Source organism: Macaca thibetana, chromosome 1 (assembly GCF_024542745.1).
Source record: "Macaca thibetana thibetana isolate TM-01 chromosome 1, ASM2454274v1, whole genome shotgun sequence".
NCBI lineage: Eukaryota > Metazoa > Chordata > Mammalia > Primates > Cercopithecidae > Macaca > Macaca thibetana.
Genome location: NC_065578.1, coordinates 1602546 through 1620035, shown reverse-complemented (window position 1 = coordinate 1620035; position 17490 = coordinate 1602546). Strand labels below are relative to the sequence as shown.

The window sequence follows — 17490 nt, the reverse complement described above, 5'->3', positions numbered from 1 at the left end:
GGAACTGGGTTCAGTGGAGCAGCACAGGGCCTCCAGAGGAAGGATGTCGGATTGGACGACACACCTGCGGCTGCTGGGCAGAAGTGGGTGAGTGTGACGGGCAACGCTGAGAGCCCTGCTCCGGCGCAAGCTTGGTCTGGGAGCTTGCTGGAAACACACAACTGGACCTCGGCCCAGGCCCATCCACCCAGACCTGCACCGTGACCAGACACCAGACGATGTGTGCACTGGGCAAGAGTGAAGTCGGCTCTTAATAAACACCAGTTGATTATTACCCAGTCCCATTCCACACACCAAAAGATGGAAGCCCAGGGGAGCTCAGATGGAATGGGTGTGAGAGCCCCCTGTAAACGGCAGGGCTGGCGGAGGGCACAGTGGGCTTCGGTCAGAGGCCAGCCAGGAAGCACTCCTGTGCAGTGTCCCCAGTAGCCTGGTTTCAAAGCTGGGCGGTATATAGGCTGAGTGGCAAGAGATGGTGAGGTATGTCGGGGCTTATCGATTCAAGAACAGGCTCCTCTAGAAGGATAGAAAGCACCGCCAATAGGAATAACGCTCGGTTTAAAGGCTGTGGTGATCCCCTGCTGGGGCCTGGCACGTGGCTGTCAAGAAACTCAAGACCCGGGGTAGGCCCTGTTGGCCACTTCTGCCCAATGCCTGTGGTTGCTCTCCCTAAAATCCACAGCCTTGGCCGGGCGCGGTGGCTCACGCCTGTAATCCCAGCACTTTGGGAGGCTGAGGCAGGCAGATCACAAGGTCAGGAGATCGAGACCCTCCTGGCTAACATGATGAAACCCCGTCTCTACTAAAAATACAAAAAATTAGGCAGGCGTAGTGGCGGATGCCTGTAGTCTCAGCTACTCGGGAGACTAAGGCACGAGAATGGCATGAACCCGAGGCGGAGCTTGCAGTGAGCCGAGATCGCGCCACTGCACTCCAGCCTGGGTGACAGAGCAAGACGCCATCTCAAAAAAAAAAAAAAAAAAAAAAAAAAATCCAGTCAACAGCCTCTGCCTTCCTGCCCTCAATCCCCGAAGCAGAGAGGGACAGGGTTTGTGAAAAGTCCCGAGAGCTCAAGAGGGGGCTGCCACAGGGAGACAAGGGCACCAAGCGGCAAACGCCCCCTCCCCTGGCAGGACCCCCCCATGCCCCACCCCAGAACCCTGGAACCCGCCAGAGCTCCCTGGTTGCCTGGTCAGCCAGGACATGGAGACATGACTCCCGCCCCACCTCCCTGAGACCCCTCCAGGCGCTTCCTTTCCTCCGCCGTTTCGGGCAGATGGTTGCTCCACTTGGCGGGTGGTTCTGATCTAGATTCGATTGTCTTTGGGGCAAAACTCCCCACCTAATGCCGTGTAACTCTACAGGGGAGCCCGGTGGAGAGCAGATGGGCCGACACTGCCACCTGCTGGCCATCCCAGGATAGGACCCCCAAATTCATGTCATTCTCATGAAGGACCCTCGGGGTTCCAGAGGCCTTCGAGGCCCCAGTGAGTGAGGAAATTGAGGGTCGCGGGTCCATTACAAGACCCAGCCAAGGCCTAGAGCCAAGGCTTGAACCCTGGAGGACCCCCAAACCCCACCTGCCCAGGAACAGCAGACACTGGGACACTGTTTCAGGTCCTGCCCAGGCCCCTCCCACTGTGAGGCTGGGATTTGTCGCCCAGGGAGCAGGTGAGAAGAGTGGGGAAAGCAGTCCTGAGCCTGGGCGGCGGTGGGGGATGCCTCCCAGAGCAGGCCATCAGTCAGGGGCCCATCCTAGAACCCAGCGTGAATCCAAAGGAGCCAAAGCCTCCTCCTCAGAATCAGACTTGGAGCTGTGAACCCAGGGGCCAGAGCAGTTCTGGGCCAGGAAGGGGAGCTTCGTCTCAAACTGTTATCTAAGCATTGACCAGAACACACGATCACCTCAGCGGTTCCATGTGGGCGATGCCGGGCTGCCTGGTCCACGGATGAGGGGTTCAGCTCAAGGTGCCCAACCCAACCAGAGGGCAGCCTCTGTGTCCAGGAGACACGTGTGCACCCGCGGGGTGAGAACGCCAAAGGGGTGCAGGTAGGTTCAGTAGCCAGAGGGCCTGCGGGGCCACCCAGGCCATGCCCTTTCCTGTAAGAGCGGCCATTCCTGCAGGGTGGGGCTCTGGCTTTGTGACTGGGCTGTGCCAGTCTGGGTATGATCCCACAGCTGAGCCCCTGTAGATGCAGGTGAGGCAAGGAACCCCACGCCCTCCCCACTGAGGTCAGCGGGGCGCAGACGCCCCCTTGTCGGTGCCCTGCCTTCCTCCTGCAATCCTGCAGGACTCTCCAGGGCCAAGTGCTGCCTTTGGGACCAAAAAGACAGCGCCTTCTCCTTCGCCTGCCCTGCGGCCATTCAGAGACATGCAGGGCACCTCCTGCTCTGCCTGGCCAGGTGGCCCCAGAAGCACAGGCCGCAGACACCGCGGGGGACGTGCGTGGGCCTCCAGTTCCCGCCCCAGCCCTTCCCATCCCCAGTTCAGGGCAGGTCCAGCTGTGGCCAGCGGTTGGGGAAGGCTCTGTCCCCTCCAGGTGTGCAGCCTTGGCCAGTGCTTCAGGCCTCCCTCCGCTCCTGCCCTGTGAGCAGAGGGGTCGGGGCGCCTGCGATGTGGTTCCCCAGAGCACCAGCGGGGTTCAGGCCAAGCAGGGTGGAGGGTGGAGGGCCACCTTCCGCCCGTCCTGGAACCACGCGGCGGCCTCCCGGTTGCCCCCCACCCGCCAGGCCCTGCCTCCCGTGGGCACCAGTGGGGAGTCCACACCAAGCCGGCCATGTGCTTTTCGCGCGGGATTACTGGGGAAGCCGGCTGCTCGGTACCTGGAAGGTCCCGGGTCTCGCCTCGTGCCCCTCTGGCCCCCAAACCCACCGGCGCCCCGGAACAAGCCAACCGGTGCTGAGAGCCCGCGCAGCTCAGAGGGCGAGAGGGCGGGACAGCCGCGGGGGCGCTGGGAGCTCGGCTTCCCGGAGAGCCAAGCGCAGGCCTCCGTCTCCCCAGCCGCAAATGGGCCCGCAGCGTCTCCACCCCGCAGCGCTGTCCCCAGTGGGAGGGCGGCCCGTGGACGTGCAGGGAGCACGGCGGGGGCCCGAGGCAACGCAGGACCCTGGGGGCGCCGCACCCCGCGGCCTCGCCAGCGCCTGTCGCCCGCGCGCCCCGCCCCCACGCCGGCTCCTGGGCTCCGCCCCGTTCTGCGCCTCCGACTCCCCGTGCCGCCCCGCTCGGCGCAGCGCTGGTTCGGACTCCAGCCCCACTTCCGCCCAGGCCCTGGCCCCACCTCCAGCCCCGGTCCGGCCCCGCCCCCGCACCGTGACGCAGAAGGTCTGCGCCGTACGCCGAGTCACGTCGTGCTGTCATCAGGTCTCGCCCGCGTGGCTGTGGGCGTGGCCAGCGTGGCTTTTCGGGACCACCTGAACTCGCGGCCATGGCCCCGGCCGCCGCCAGCCCCCCGGAGGTGATCCGCGCGGCGCAGAAGGACGAGTACTACCGCGGTGGGCTGCGGAGCGCGGCGGGTGGCGCCCTGCACAGCCTGGCGGGTGAGGGCCGGGCGCGGCCGGATGTCCTCGCAAGCGGCCTAGGGGGCGTTGCCCCTCATGGAGGCGGGGTGTCTACCGTGTGTGGTCACCGTCGCCTGGGCCCGTCCCGCAAGCCGGGACCCGGCAGTCTCCTTCGCCTGCCCTGCGGTCATTCAGAGATGTGCGGGGCACCTCCTGCCCTGCCTGGCCAGGTGGCCCCAGAGGCACAGGCCGCAGACACCGCAGGGGAGCTGCGTGGGCCTCCATTTCCCGCCCCAGCCCTTCCCGTCCCCAGGTCAGGGCAGGTCCAGTTGTGGCCAGCGGCTGGGGAAGGCTCTGTCCCCTCCAGGTGTGCGGCTTTGGCAAGCGCTTCAGGCCTCCCTCCGCTCCTCCCCTGTGAGCAGAGGGGTCGGCGCGCCCACGGCGCGAACGCCTCGTACCTCGGTCCCGTTCACACTGACCCCGGCCTTTCTTAGGCTTGACCAGCCGCCCAGGCCCCTCGCCCTTCTGACCCCAGGGTAGGCTCAGCCAGGCCCTACCTGCCTCACCAGGCCGTGAGCTGAGTACAGAAGCCAGTGTACTCAATGAAGCAGCGCCTGTCATCCTAGCAGTTTGGGAGGCGGAGGCGGGAGGATCGCTTGAGCCCAGGAGTTTGAGACCAGCCTGGGCAACAAGGCAACACTCCGTCTCTATAAAAAATCTGAAAATTAGCCGGGCGTGATAGTGGTGTCTGTAATTCCAGCTCCTCAGGAGGCTGAGGCAAGAGAATCGCCTGAGCCCAAGGGATGAGGCTGCAGTGAGCCATGATTGTGCCACTGCACTCCAACCTGGGTGATGGGACCAGACCCCATCACCGATTAAAACACGAAGAAAAAAAAAAAAAGAGGCCGGGTGCGGTGGCTTAGGCCTGTAATCCCAGCACTTTGGGAGGCCCAGGTAGACGGATCACTTGAGGTCAGGAGTTCGAGACCAGTCTGGGCAACATGGTGAAATCCCGTCTCTACTAAAAATACAAAAATTAGTGGGCATGGTGGCGTGTGCCTGTGATTCCAGCTACTCGGGAGGCTGAGACAGAATCACTTGAACACGGGAGGCGGAGGTTGCAGTGAGCCGAGATCATGCCACTGCACTCCACCCTGGGGGACAGAACAAAAAAAAAGCAACGCCATCAAGTCTTTGGAGGTGGGGCAGGCAGTTGTTAAAGGCATCAATTCCCAGCAGAACGTTTCATGGAGCAGTGGCACTAGAGCCCAGTGGCAGGGGTGTCATGGCAGCAGGAACAGTGCTGTGGGACAGGAAGAGCATGGGTAAATATCAGAGGACAGCCAGGCTCCCTGCCAGGAGGGCCATGGGTATCAGGTGGGCAGCCATTGGCAGATTCTGAACAGGAGAGTGACAAGAATTTTTTCTGTGTCTCCATATTTATTTTACAATACACTGGGCACTTAGCCCTGTGCCAGACACTGTTCCCAGTGTTTTACAAATATTAACTCATTGAATCTTCAAACATCCCTATAGGTAGGACTTACTATTACTCTTCTGATAGATGAGCAAATTGAGATTCCAGAAAGATCTCACAGCCAGGAAGTTGGAGAGCTGCTGTTTGATGCTAGACAGTTGGCCTCTGGCCTGTACTCTTACTACCCCAGACCGTCTTTCCATGTTGCCCTCATAGGCCCTAGAATGGTTGCTCAGGGGAATCCCAGAGCGAGAGATGGGCGCAAGTGGGAGGTTCTTAGCAGACTGTCTGCAGCTCACGCTAAGGCAGGTCAAGGTGGAGACAAGGTGGTGCCTCTGGAGACAGAAGTAGAGAGGGAGTTGGGGGATGGGACTGGATCTGGGCCTAGACAACTCCGGGGAGGACTGTGGTCCCTCATGCTCAGGGCATGCCCACCAGCTGCCCCAGACTAATGCTGTTTCTCCTCTCAGGTGCGAGGAAGTGGCTGGAGTGGAGGAAGGAGGTTGAGCTGCTCTCAGATGTGGCCTACTTTGGCCTCACCACACTTGCAGGTAGAAGCCCCCACTGGTCCTCAGGACTGAGGGCAGCCACACACACCAAGTCCGGGGGACAGTGGCCAGGGGGCTGCCCAGCAGTGTGAGAAGCTCCTGGAGCTGGCCCGGGTGAGGCTGCCTCAGGGAAGTGCAGGAGGTGCTGCTCCGAGGGAGACGAGGCGTCAGCTCCCAGCAGGGAGCCCATTTTTCCAGCCTTTGTGTGTCCCTGGGGACCCACCCGGGTGCCATTGAGACCCATTTCTCAGTGGCCAGCCCTGGTAGCAAAGTGAGTCACAGTGCTGAGCCATGTCATAGGGTGCAGTGCCCCTGTCGGAGTGCCCTGGTGGAGCAACAGTGCTGAGCTGTGTCACAGTGTGCAGTGCTCATGTGACAGTGCCCTGGCGGCGCAGTGGCGGGCCTGTGGCCCAGGCTGGTCGCCACCCTGGAGAGGGAGTTGTTGACGGAGGCTCTCAGGCTCCCAACCCCAGCTCAGCATGCAGCAAGGACCACTGAGCGCCAGCCTGGTTCCCTATGAGGGACTCCCCCTGGGCATCCTGCCGCCATGGAGAGCATGCTCGGTGGGTGGGAGACAGATGTGGCTGCGTCACAGGGCATCTTGGGAATTGAGGGGCTCTTAGAGATAAAGACCACGTCTTGGGGAAGAGCATTTTCCAGACCAGCAGAGCAAGCAGCTGGGAAAGGCCCTGAGAAGAACACGTCCTTGGCCGTTTGTGGGGATGATCCCGGGGGGCTCGTGGGTCTTCTAAGCCCACAGCTTTCCCTGTGCAAGGCTTGGGGCATTGCAGGGACTTGGGCAGGGGAGCGGCCAACCACTGGCTAAGACCAGACCTCAGGGGACAAAGTTGGGCTCAGGGAGACTACAGAGGCTGACAGTCCCCCATGGGATGGTGGTGGTACAGAGCAGGGGCGGCAGTGACGGGGTGAAACACGCAGGGAAGGTGCATGCAGGGCGCCCCTTGGGCTTGACCTCAGGAACTGGAGGCCTGGTGTCGCCATCCACAGAGATGGGAAGGGGGAGCAGACTTTTCCGGGTGGGGGAACTGGAAGCTGTCTTGGCAGGGATGGAATTGGGGGTGCTCATCTGAGGATACATGGCGATATCAGGTAGGTGACGGAACTGGATGGCTGGCACTCAAGAGTCAGGTCCAGGCTGGGCATAAATCGGGTGGTGCCAGCTGTGCGGTTGGTGGAGAGCCATGGGACTGGATCTGAGTGCTTGGGCCGGGGGAGGTGGTGGGGACAGCTAGGGAGAAAGGGGAAGGAGCAGAGATTCCTGGGGAAAAGCCAGGAGAGGGAAGGACACCGGACACCGGCCATCCAAGGCTCCAGGAGCTGAGGGCAGCCATTGGCCAGGCCTGTTATATGCTGCCTGAGGTCACAGTGGGCTTAGCAACAGAAGGTCATGTTGGCCTCAGCCAGCACGGGGTGGCAGTGGGCTCAAGGGCGACAAGATGGCGCTGTTGACAGGAGCCAGCAGAGGGTCAGCTGGCAGGGGGGCCGGGAGCCTGTCCCCGAGGCAGCAGTCTCAGGGTCCACATACCCATCCTCTTCCTCGCAGGCTACCAGACCCTGGGGGAGGAGTACGTCAGCATCGTCCAGGTGGACCCGTCACAGACACGTGTGCCCTCCTGGCTGCGCCGTGGCGTGCTGGTGACGCTGCATGCCGTCCTGCCCTACCTGCTGGACAAGGTCCTGCTCCCCCTAGAGCAGGAGTTGCAGGCTGATCCTGACAGTGGGCGGCCTTCGCAGGGGAGCCTGGTGCCAGGCGGGCGTGGCTGCTCAGGGGTGCGGCGCTGGGTGCGGCGCCACACAGCCACCCTGACTGAGCAACAGAGGAGGGCGCTGCTGCGGGCGGCCTTCGTCCTCAGACAGGGCCTCGCCTGCCTCCAGCGGCTACATGTTGCCTGGTTTTACATCCACGGTGTCTTCTACCACCTGGCCAAGAGGCTCACGGGGATCACGTACGTAAGTAGCAGGTGCTGAGGGCACAGCCGCTTCGGCCACCCGTGTCACCCCCACTGGACTTGGGTGTGTGCAGAGCTGGCCCTCCAGGCCTCTCAGCCAACAGGGTTCCACACCCAGAACCTGTGTCAAGGCAGGAACCCAAATCCTCTGCTTGAAAAGAGGCAGGTTTTGTTTAGTTACACTTGGCTGAAAGATCCAAGGAAGTCCAGACCCTGAGGGCAGAATGGGCTCCTGCTGCAGCCCCACGTGGACACCAGGCCCTGCACTCAGCTTTTTACTGACCGGGGGCCCTGGGTCACGCCTCACCACAGATCCCTGAACCTTGGCCCATGACTGCCCATGTCACTGCTGTGAGGAACAAGCAGCTTCTCCCAGAGTGTGTGGGAGCATGTACTGCAGCCTCAGCCCCAGCCCCTCACCCCTCACCCGTGCCTGGCCCAGCAGTCTGCCCCATCAGATGGCCGTTCCCACCTTCTCCCCTCCGCAGCTGTCGGCACCTCTGCCCATCCTAACCCCCAGCTGACGCTCCTGCTTCCAGATTCAGCAACGAAGCCTCCCCAGTGGTCCTGACACCATGTCCATCTGCCACGGCGTTAGACCCGGGCCCACCAGAGCCACTGCTGCACGAGCTCCTTCTAGAACAGCCCTCTGAGGAACCCCCTTTCTTCCGTCCCTAGAGCTGCACTGGGCCCCTCAGCCCCCACTTGCCAGGCGACCCCACCTCCACACACCCTAAACAGGAGGCCACAGTGATCTCGTCACAGAGTCAGTGGTCAGGTCTTCATTCTTAGCATACCCAGCCTCCCGCGTATTTGACGCGGTTCCTCGCCCCATCCGTGTTAGTGAGGGATTTGCTGAGCTGCTGTGACAGGGGCTTGGAAACGGGACTCACACCAGCTGGGAGGCTCCCTCTCTCCTAGGACAGCCAGGAAGTGGCTGGACACCCAGGGCCCACACTGGTGGTGTGACCTGCCACCTCTGTATGTGGTTCCCAGCCCTGGGCCGAGGCCATCTGGCTGTCTCCATTTCCCAGCCAGTGGAAAGGGACACGGGAAGCCGAGGGCAGCCAGCTGTCCTTCAGTGGCACAGCCAGAAGCTACACACGTCACCAGCAGCATGAGGGGGGGAGCAGGGTCCCTAGGGCCATGTGCCTTGCAGCAGGGTGGCTGGTGGGCAGCATCTACAGCCCAACATGTCTGCTCCCCCCCAATCCCTTTCTGAGAGGTGGTCCCTGGACATCCCCATGTCCTCACCCCCTCCGCCAGCGCTAAGACTCCCTCTGCGCTGACAATGCCAAGGCCGGTCTGGAGCTCAGGCCTCTCTGTCATGCTAGGCTGTGAAGCAGTTCAGACTCCCTGAACCTGCCCCTGGCTTGGTTTCTGCCGGGCGCTCCCAGTGCCAGGGAGAGGCCTGGTTCTAACACGCTCCGTGCAGACTGACCCTCCCAGCAGGCGCTGAGGCCAGATCCCCTCAGGGTCCTGATGGGTGTGACACTGTCTGCCTTACAGCTCCGTGTCCGCAGCCTGCCCGGAGAGGACCTGAGGGCCCGTGTTAGCTACAGGCTGCTGGGGGTCGTCTCGCTGCTGCACCTGGTGCTGTCCGTGGGGCTGCAGCTGTATGGCTTCAGGCAGCGGCAGCGAGCCAGGAAGGAGTGGAGGCTGCACCGCGGCCTGTCTCACCGCAGGTGCACGCGGGGGCCACACGTGGGGGCTGGGGGTGTCCTTTGCACTTCACAAGGACCTGTGAGGTGCACCCACCTTGACGCTCTGCCCCCCCTTCCCCAGGGGCTCCCTGGAGGAGAGAGCGGTTTCCAGAAACCCCCTGTGCACCCTGTGCCTGGAGGAGCGCAGGCACCCGACAGCCACGCCCTGCGGCCACCTGTTCTGCTGGGAGTGCATCACCGCGTGGTGCAGCAGCAAGGTGAGGTGGGAGCCTGCTGGGGTCCTGAGATGGCTCAGCGGCTGCGCTGGCAAGACACACCTGGCAAGGCCAGGTGCGGTGGTTCAAGCCTGTAATCCCAGCACTTTGGGAGGCCGAGGCAGGCGGATCACGAGGTCAGGAGATCGAGACCATCCTGGCTAAAGCGGTGAAACCCCGTCTCTACTAAAAAAATACAAAAAAAACTAGCCAGGCGAAGTGGCGGGCGCCTGTAGTCCCAGCTACTCGGGAGGCTGAGGCAGGAGAATGGCGGGAACCCGTGAGGCGGAGCTTGCAGTGAGCCGAGATCGCGCCACCGCACTCCAGCCTGGGTGACAGAGCGAGACTCCGTCTCAAAAGAAAAAAAAAAAAAAGACCCACCCAGCTGGCTGCAGCAGAAGTGGGGAGTCTGGCTCTGAGCACCCTTCAGGTTGAGAGTAGAGATGGGCGTCTTTTTAAAGGCTCCCAGGTAGGTCAGATGTGGGGTCGTTGTGGGGGTTAAAGTTCCAAATTCACGGTACTGAGACTTTGCTGAACACAGGTTGGGGCAGCGGCCAACCCTGAAAGGCCCCACACCTCCCCCATGCACCCCAGCATGCCCTTCCTCCTGGGCTCCTCACCACACTTGGAAACCCTGGCACACTGAATCACACCCACGGAAGATGCCGGCAGGGTGAGAGTGGCACGTCTTCCCGGAGCTGGGCTTCCTGGGCTGTGTCAGCTGCGAGAGCAGGAGGGAACCTCCCAGCCGAGCCCCACCCCCCAGCCCTGCCCTGGCCCCCACTGGGACTCGGCCTTCTGAAAAAAGGCTGGCTTTCTTGGTCATTAGTTGAAGGAAATACAACATTTATGTTCCATGTCATGGGCAGAGAATGTGGACAGGACAAGAGATGCCGATGGGGATGGGCATGGCCCAGTGGTCCCAGCTGCTGTGACCCCTTCCTCCTCTCTGCAGGCGGAGTGTCCCCTCTGCCGGGAGAAGTTCCCTCCCCAGAAGCTCATCTACCTTCGGCACTACCGCTGAGCCGGCGCCCAGGTGGGCCTGGACACAGATGACTTCTACAGAAGTCTGAACGCAAGATTTAGTCTCAAGATGAACCCTACTTGCACGGGAATTAGAACATTCTCACAGGTTTTCTATCATGTAAGATACTAACCCAGCCACCCCGGGAGAGAACAGAAAGCTGTCCCTGACTGTGCTTTCTCAGCCCTGGGAGGGGCGCTAACCCCAACCTGGTATGACTCAGCCACTTCTTCAGGAATTTCACTTATTTGGACAGGATTTTAGGTTTCCCTCCCTTCCCCAAACCATACAGTTGAGAAGTAATTGAGAAGTAGGTCAGAAGACACTTTATTCATTTATATTGTGAGAAAATGGTTCCATCAGGCTTGTGTTAAGGCAATGGACTGAATGAGTGCATGTTGAGTTGGGAGGGGGCACGGGGGGCTGGCGGTTTGCTTCAGCCAGTGTGGTCAGAACAGCAGCCCCATGGCCCCCATCGGAGGCGGTCAGGCTCGCCCCCAGAGTAGCTGGGCAGAGAGAAACCAACCAAGGTCAGCACCTCCGTCTGAAGCATTTGGCACACACCTTCAAAACACATCAAGGCTGCTTCCAGTTTCAGAAAATAGAAATCTGCATCTCAGGCCTGACATGCACACAGAGCTCTCCTCCTGACCCAAACGCACTTGCGTGCCAGGTCCTGGGGATTGGGGGGCTGCCGGGGCGCCCAAGCCCTCTCCTGGGGGCCCGCTGGGCAGGCGACCTGCTGACCCAGCGTCACTGCTGTGCTCAGCCCTTCAGCTCGTCCCTAGCCTATTTCCTGCCTCCATTTGACATTTCCAGGTTTTCAAAATTGCATTTAACCTGTGCCAGAGACTTCACCGTAGGCATCTTTAATAAACTAACTCCACCAAAATGTGGGCACATTAATAACAAGATGGAACTTGAGATTTCCTAAAGCGCAGTGTTAACATGCCTCGAGAGCGTCTGCCACATTTCCCTACTGACCTGTTGGCAAGGCCGAGGCCTGGCCAGCAGCACCAGCTTCCAGCAAAGACCCCCGCAGACCATGTCCTGCTGTTTGACTTAGGAATGAGGATGACCCTGTATTCCCGGGTTAGTCAAGGTCAGCTTACCAGGGGCTGGGGTGGGGAGGCTGTGACCCTCTAAACTGGGAGGAGCACCAAGAGAGGCACTGGGGCTGCAGCTGGGTGGGCAAATGCCACCGTGGCTCCATCCGTCAGCACCCAGTCCTTTGATTCACACTGTGCTCGGGCCAAGTGCACGCGACCTCCTGTCACATTTTAGGCCTGAGCGCTTATTAGGAAAACAGTATGGAAAGTGACAGACACTGCTGTCTGGAGTCTGAGAATCCAAGTGTCTCAACACAGTACCAGAAGCACCCCCTGGGAGCAGCCCTTGCTATCCTGGGCCAGGGACCCACAAGCTTGAACGTGGCCTCTTAAGAGAGGAGCTCAATGTCGGATATGCAAATACTGGCACAAGAAAATCCAGACAATCATCTTTCACCGTGTAAATTCTAAGACAGGACACACCGCCCAGAGTGAGGAGCCTGAGCAGCCCGGGACCCAGGAGAGGCCTTCCCTTGCATCTGTGTCTCGTCTGGGACCGCAGCTATGATGTTCTGCTGTTGGCAAAATGGGTTCACCTTTTGGAAAGGCCAAACGAAAGTTGGGCTTTCTTGTGTCCAGCGACTGTCGTGTTTTAGATAAGACCTTAATAAAGGTGGAGTTAAAAATCACTTGGTAAGATGTTGAGTATTTTATCACATCAAAAATGCTGACATGCACGTGGGTTCTGCCTCTCCCCCCGCAGTGGGGTGCCGAGTGCCGAACCCACAAAGCCAGTCTGCTCCCCGCCAGCTTCGCTGCCCCTCGGGGGGGTTGCATGATGACAGATTTAAATTAAAAACAAAACACTTTACATACCAAAGAAATGTGTCAAAATAATCTCAAACAATTAAAATATAATATATATTTATAATTCTGGGCCCTCAAAAGCAATCATGGTAGTTAAGAACAAAGTTTTGAGTCATTAGGATAGAGGCCAACTTTAAACATCTCCAGTGAGATGGATTAGGAAACTGGCATTAGAACCCCACACAGTTACTTGACAATCACCTTTAAAACGTTAAGTTCTTTCAGACACGCAGGAATCAGGCTAGATCATCACTCGGGCTCTGTGGAGTGGCTGGCACACCTGTGGCTGGTGGGGAAGGCGGCTGGCGGGGAGCGGCCCATTCCTCCCTCGCAGGCCTCGCTCCTGCCTGCCCACCTGGCACCGGGGGGGGACCGGCCACTCGCCCTTGCTCCCATGGGCTCCACCCGCCTGGCTTCCCGCCTGCAGCTGACTAGAATTCCATCCGTGAGAAACACTTGAACGTCACTGAAAAAGAAATCCATGCGATTTGGTTTAAGTGCCAGTTTCTTCAAGAACCTGATATTTCAGTTACAAATCATTGAAGCTCCTTTTTAAAAAGAAAATTCAACTCCCTCGTAATCAACTACTTTATGTGAAGAAAAAAGGCATTGTTAACAATGGCTCAAAACCGTTCTTGCAACACGTGAGGCAGCCTCAGTCCCGCTTCTAGCTGGCAAAAGCCTTGCCGGCGTCCTCCTTGCCTCTGTACCTCCTCTTCCCATGTGTGAACGGGATGTACCGGTACTTAATCATGTGCTGGGGAGAGAAGCACAGACTCAGTCACTGCACAAGCGCTCTCCGGCCAGCCACACTGTCCCCACATGGGAGCGGCCAAAGGCCCCCATCTTTTCTATACATCTGACAAGTGGAATCGGGGCCCCAGTGGCTTCCTGCACCCATGTCAACCCAGCAAGGCCTTCCATAGCCCACGAGGCCTAGGTTTGAAACCCCATCAATCCCAGTGTTTCCTGAGCCTCCTATGGAGGAAGGGCAAGGGGGATGTGAGGTGGCCCAGGGCCCTCTGCAGCCAACACCCTGGGCACAGAGTAAGGCCCGCAGCAGCAAGGCCATGCCATCAAGGGGTCAGTCAGCAGTCTCAGCTAATTTCCCCCTAATGCCCTCCTCCTCAGGCAGGCTGGCGCAGGGCGCTGGGCCCCCTAAGAGGAGCCACTGGGACACTGCACATGCTGGGGCTCTCCCGTTCAGCTCCCACAAAGCTTCCATCAAGAGCCCACCCGCTCCGACAGATGCGCTCCCCGTTTAGTTCACTGGCTGTGCTGGGAACGGAGCAGTGTCCTCGTCACACACAAGACAGTGCCACTGAGCTCCACATTCACACCAGGCAGACTCTGCCACCACCCGCCACAGCCCACCACAGCTCCCCCATGCTGCAGGTAACAGAACAGCGACTGCGGCCGGCGTGGCGACAGTGCCTCTGCTTTACCTTGATTTGCCTCTTCATTGTGATACAGAAGAGCATGATGAAGTACATCACCAGGATCGGCCAGAACACCGGGACGTTGAAAGCGTCGAAGAAAGTACAGACCATAGCCACAAGGATGCCCTTGGTAGCCGCGTGCCTTCAAGTGGGGAGAGAAGGTTAGCGCAGCATCTGCAGCCAGCACCGGGCACCTGCCGGCCGCCTCCAGCCTTGCAGCTGCACCGACCGTCCCCGCAAACAGAAGCATCCCTGTGGAAAGGAGGGGTCTACCCTGGGCACAGCAGCAGCATGACCCTTTGCAAGTAGCTCACAGAAATGTACTGTACTGCCCTCACCAGAGACTTCCTTCTCTCACTCCCTTGAAACGTACAATTCTTAAAACTACACGAAGTATAAAGCATTAGTGTGAGGCTGGGGGCCCCATGCCTGCTGGCTGGGCCTGTGATCTGGAGAGAAACCCAGGCTGTGTCTTGTGGACCATCCAGGGCCTTCACCCTGTCACTGTGGCATGGCCACCAGTGCTCCCTCCCGCCCCAGCACATGGCCAAGAGATGCCATCGCCCTTGAGGCTCAGCTCTCCCTTCCTAGTCCAAGCCTCTGGTGGCTTCCAGGGCCCCTGATCTTTCTGTCCCCGACTCCATCTGGGGCTGCAAAGTCAAGGTGTGGAGCCCCACGAGCTCAGCAGGCTCCTTCACTTTACTGATCCAACAGACGTGGGTTCCTCTTGTGCCCCCAGGGCCCCTGGGGTATGAGGGACAGGACAAGCAGATGCAGCCACAGAGCTCCCATCCCTCTGACAGCTACGCCACCCACCTCTGCCTACCCGTGCAGATACGGGCACCTCGGCTCAGACCCCTCTCAAAAATGACTCCAGGAGAAGGCTAGTCCTCCTCTGCCAGCCACAGGGAGCCACAGGGCTGGGGATGGGAGAGAGGAAGGAGGGAGGACGGAGACTGGACGCAGGGCCTGCCCTCCCCAGGCCACGACCACAGGAGCCAGTGCGCACTCCATCCCAGAGTCAGCCTCCTTTCCGCCAGCCTCCGGGGCACTGGTGCTGACTTGAAAACAAGAGAACGCGGCAAGGCAGTGAGTGGCCTTCCAGTGAGAGCCCCTGTGATTCCCCCTGTGCCCAGCCCAGCACAGCAGTCATCTTTCGGGTGACTTGAACAAAACTTCAACCAGAATCAGTGTAGTCTCAGTCTCAGCCACCCTTGAGCCCAATTTTCCTTCTCAAATACCGTGAAGAATTAGCTCACCAAAATTTAAACTCTGGAAGCCTTCGAATGAAGGGGCGGAATTCCTCGTTCTGTTTGGTGGGTAGCGAAGGACCGTCATCTGCAAGGCAAACCAACCATCAGGGAGGGGCGCCTCTTTTCATTTCCATCACATTTCTACCATTTCCCCTCAAGGCTTTGGACTAGCAGGCCTCACAAATCTAAACTGAGATTTGTGTCTTTAACCAAAGAGAAAACGGGGGTCTGTGGTCAACTGACACATCCAGTTCACTGCTTTCAGAAAGTGCTATCAGAATGTTTTTAAAGACTTCCGGCCGGGCGCAGTGGCTCACGCCTGTAATCCCAGCACTTTGGGAGGCCGAGGCGGGCGGATCACAAGGTCAGGAGATTGAGACTACGGTGAAACCCCGTCTCTACCAAAAATACAAAAAAAAAAAAAAAATTAGCCGGGCGCGGTGGCAGGCGCCTGTAGTCCCAGCTACTCAGGAGGCTGAGGCAGGAGAATGGCGTGAACCCAGGAGGCGCAAATAATTCAACCACATATAAACCTCCAGAACACGTCAGCTATGCCACGTACAGGCACAGAAAGAAAACAAAGGCAAATTAACATAAAAAGCAAGCAGCAGAGAACAGGGCGGGGCAGAGGATGCACTGACCGTGGAACCCGGGTGCCAGGCCTGTCCCACCAGCAGCTGTGCCAAGCCCGCTCTCACCCCACCCTCCCACCCGGACGGGTGCCGCTCCCCATTTACAGATGGGAAAACTGAGGCCTACAGGAAAGGGGCTCTTTGTTATTTTCTAGTCTCCTCCAAATAGCAACAAATGAGAGGAGCTGTGTTCCCGTCAATCTTCTCATCACATACCCTACCCAGAAGACTCACAGGCTTCTGGCCACACAGTGAGAGCACACCCTGCTCCCTGACAGCAGGTTCCCCCAGGAGGAGGAGGATCCTGGCAGGGAGCTGCACGTGGGTTTTCCTGCAGTGGCCACGATGTCCTGGAAAGCAGTTGTTTGTTCCTCCCCTGGGGCTGGCCAGTCAGGCGTGAACTCAGGCGTGAACCCCTACCTGGCCCAGGCAGGCCCAGGAGCAGCGTGAGTCTTCCAAGCATGGAGCACGAAGCGCCAGGAACACTTCAGCTCAGAGCTCCTCAGAAACCAGAGGAGGCCGCCCAAAGCCTGACCCGACGTGATGTTGGCATCAGGGTCCTGGCACTCTCTGTGCACAATGAGCTGCCTGTGGAACCCTCTGGCTATGGGAAAAGGTAACCTCATGATGGCCGCCTCCACGGATTCTGAAAGGGGCCGTTGACTGGGGTGGGACGGGTGCCGGAGTCGGACCATCCGCCTCAGACCCCTACTGTCTATGGTGCCATGTGACCTTGAACACGTTACCTAACCCAGTACACCTCAGTTTCCTCATCTGCAAAGTGGGAAAACAGAATGAACACCTACTTCGTGGCTATCAGGAGGGTTTGAAGAGTCGTTCTACAAACGTATCCTGATCACCCAACGTTACAAGTACATTTCAACCCCAAGAGAAGAGTCTCAGGTGTTTCCAGAGAACACTGGGCAATCCCATCAGAAAAGAAAGGCCCAACCTGCCCACACAGCCCAGTGCACAGCTGCTACCCTACCTGAGTCTTCCATTAAGGAAGGATCCACTTTGGGAGAAAGAAAAGCTATGAAAAGATTTAGATGGTAGATCCCCAAGGCATAGGTCACAATGTACCAACCCTGAAAGAGAAGGAACGAGAGTCAGTGGTGCACTCCGACTGTCCATCAGCCCGAGTCAGTTCATGTTTGCACTCCAGTTCACTCTCAACTTTAAGTGATCTTAAAAACACACAAAACTTACTTACAGCAACGACAATGAAATACAGTGAAATCCCATGGTAACAACTTATCTCAAATTATACTTTGTGGGTACTGAGACTAAGGGGACAAATGAGCAAAGCTCTTCAAGGGTCCAGTTAGACACATGTAATCCCCGAAGCCACAGACACCCCATAAGGAGCGCAGCAGAAAAGGAGGCTTTTCTCAAGAAGCACATGCTCAAGCTACACCACAGGCTCAGGTGGCCCAGGCATCTGAGCGATGCTGGCCCAGAGCCCCCAGCAGGAGCAGGTTCATCAGAAACAGAAGACAGAATGTCAACTGTGACTGGAGGTGTGCTAGCTGACGTTCCTCCAACAGACAATTCCCATTGCCAAACACACTCTGCCAGGAGGGTGAAACCTTTGCCAGAAGAAACCCACAACTGGGCAATCAAGAAAAGAGAGCTTAAGCCAAGCCTTCCTCAAGAGACGCAGAGTGGGAGAATTCTGCCAAGATGCCTGAGTGCAGCACACTTGCAACTAACTCAGTTTTAAAATGACTAAGTATATCCCATTAGAAGCCAGAACTGCATTCTCAATTTTAAAAGCCTTAAATGTCTCAGTCGGGTGTGGTGGCTCATGCCTG

General features: G+C 58.6%; 2 protein-coding genes across 18 annotated transcripts in view; one reads left to right on the top strand and one right to left on the bottom strand.

Moving 5' to 3' along the window:
• Positions 1 to 3306: 3306 nt before the first annotated feature.
• PEX10 (peroxisomal biogenesis factor 10) lies at positions 3307 to 12946 on the top strand. Of its 8 annotated transcripts, none has more exons than XR_007724778.1 (7): positions 3367 to 3538; positions 5447 to 5527; positions 7089 to 7495; positions 9004 to 9179; positions 9280 to 9415; positions 10368 to 10556; positions 11958 to 12946. XR_007724778.1 is itself a non-coding variant. In XM_050786293.1 (7 exons), exons 1-6 carry the CDS (start codon positions 3427 to 3429, stop codon positions 10056 to 10058), a joined length of 1017 nt encoding a protein of 338 aa, XP_050642250.1. In that variant the 5' UTR covers positions 3367 to 3426; the 3' UTR covers positions 10059 to 10085; positions 10368 to 10447. The 8 variants fall into 8 exon arrangements, 7 of the variants coding, with proteins under 7 accessions (XP_050642307.1, XP_050642250.1, XP_050642256.1 ...); XM_050786293.1 differs by lacking the exon at positions 11958 to 12946 and adding an exon at positions 9954 to 10085 and having other exon boundaries at positions 10368 to 10447; XM_050786350.1 differs by lacking the exon at positions 11958 to 12946 and having other exon boundaries at positions 3307 to 3538; positions 8944 to 9179; positions 10368 to 11322.
• Positions 12393 to 17490, bottom strand: part of RER1 (retention in endoplasmic reticulum sorting receptor 1) — a 19567-nt gene continuing 14469 nt past the window's right edge. For all 10 annotated transcript variants that reach the window (XM_050786422.1, XM_050786444.1, XM_050786455.1 and 7 more), the window contains 4 exons: positions 16665 to 16764; positions 15051 to 15129; positions 13798 to 13933; positions 12393 to 13109 (listed from right to left, as the gene is read on the bottom strand). In XM_050786422.1, coding sequence (XP_050642379.1) covers positions 13020 to 13109; positions 13798 to 13933; positions 15051 to 15129; positions 16665 to 16764 — 405 coding nt within the window. In that variant the 3' untranslated portion in view covers positions 12393 to 13019. The remainder of the gene's footprint in view (positions 13110 to 13797; positions 13934 to 15050; positions 15130 to 16664; positions 16765 to 17490) is intronic.

What these genes read in the sequence shown, in the direction of transcription:
- PEX10 (XM_050786350.1), top strand. Translation starts at nt 3,427, where the DNA reads ATGGCCCCGGCCGCCGCCAGCCCCCCGGAGGTGATCCGCGCGGCGCAG. An exon ending in CGCCCTGCACAGCCTGGCGG is followed by an intron (nt 3,539 to 5,446) that starts GTGAGGGCCGGG and finishes TTCTCCTCTCAG; the next exon opens with GTGCGAGGAAGTGGCTGGAG. An exon ending in CGCGGCCTGTCTCACCGCAG is followed by an intron (nt 9,180 to 9,279) that starts GTGCACGCGGGG and finishes CCCCTTCCCCAG; the next exon opens with GGGCTCCCTGGAGGAGAGAG.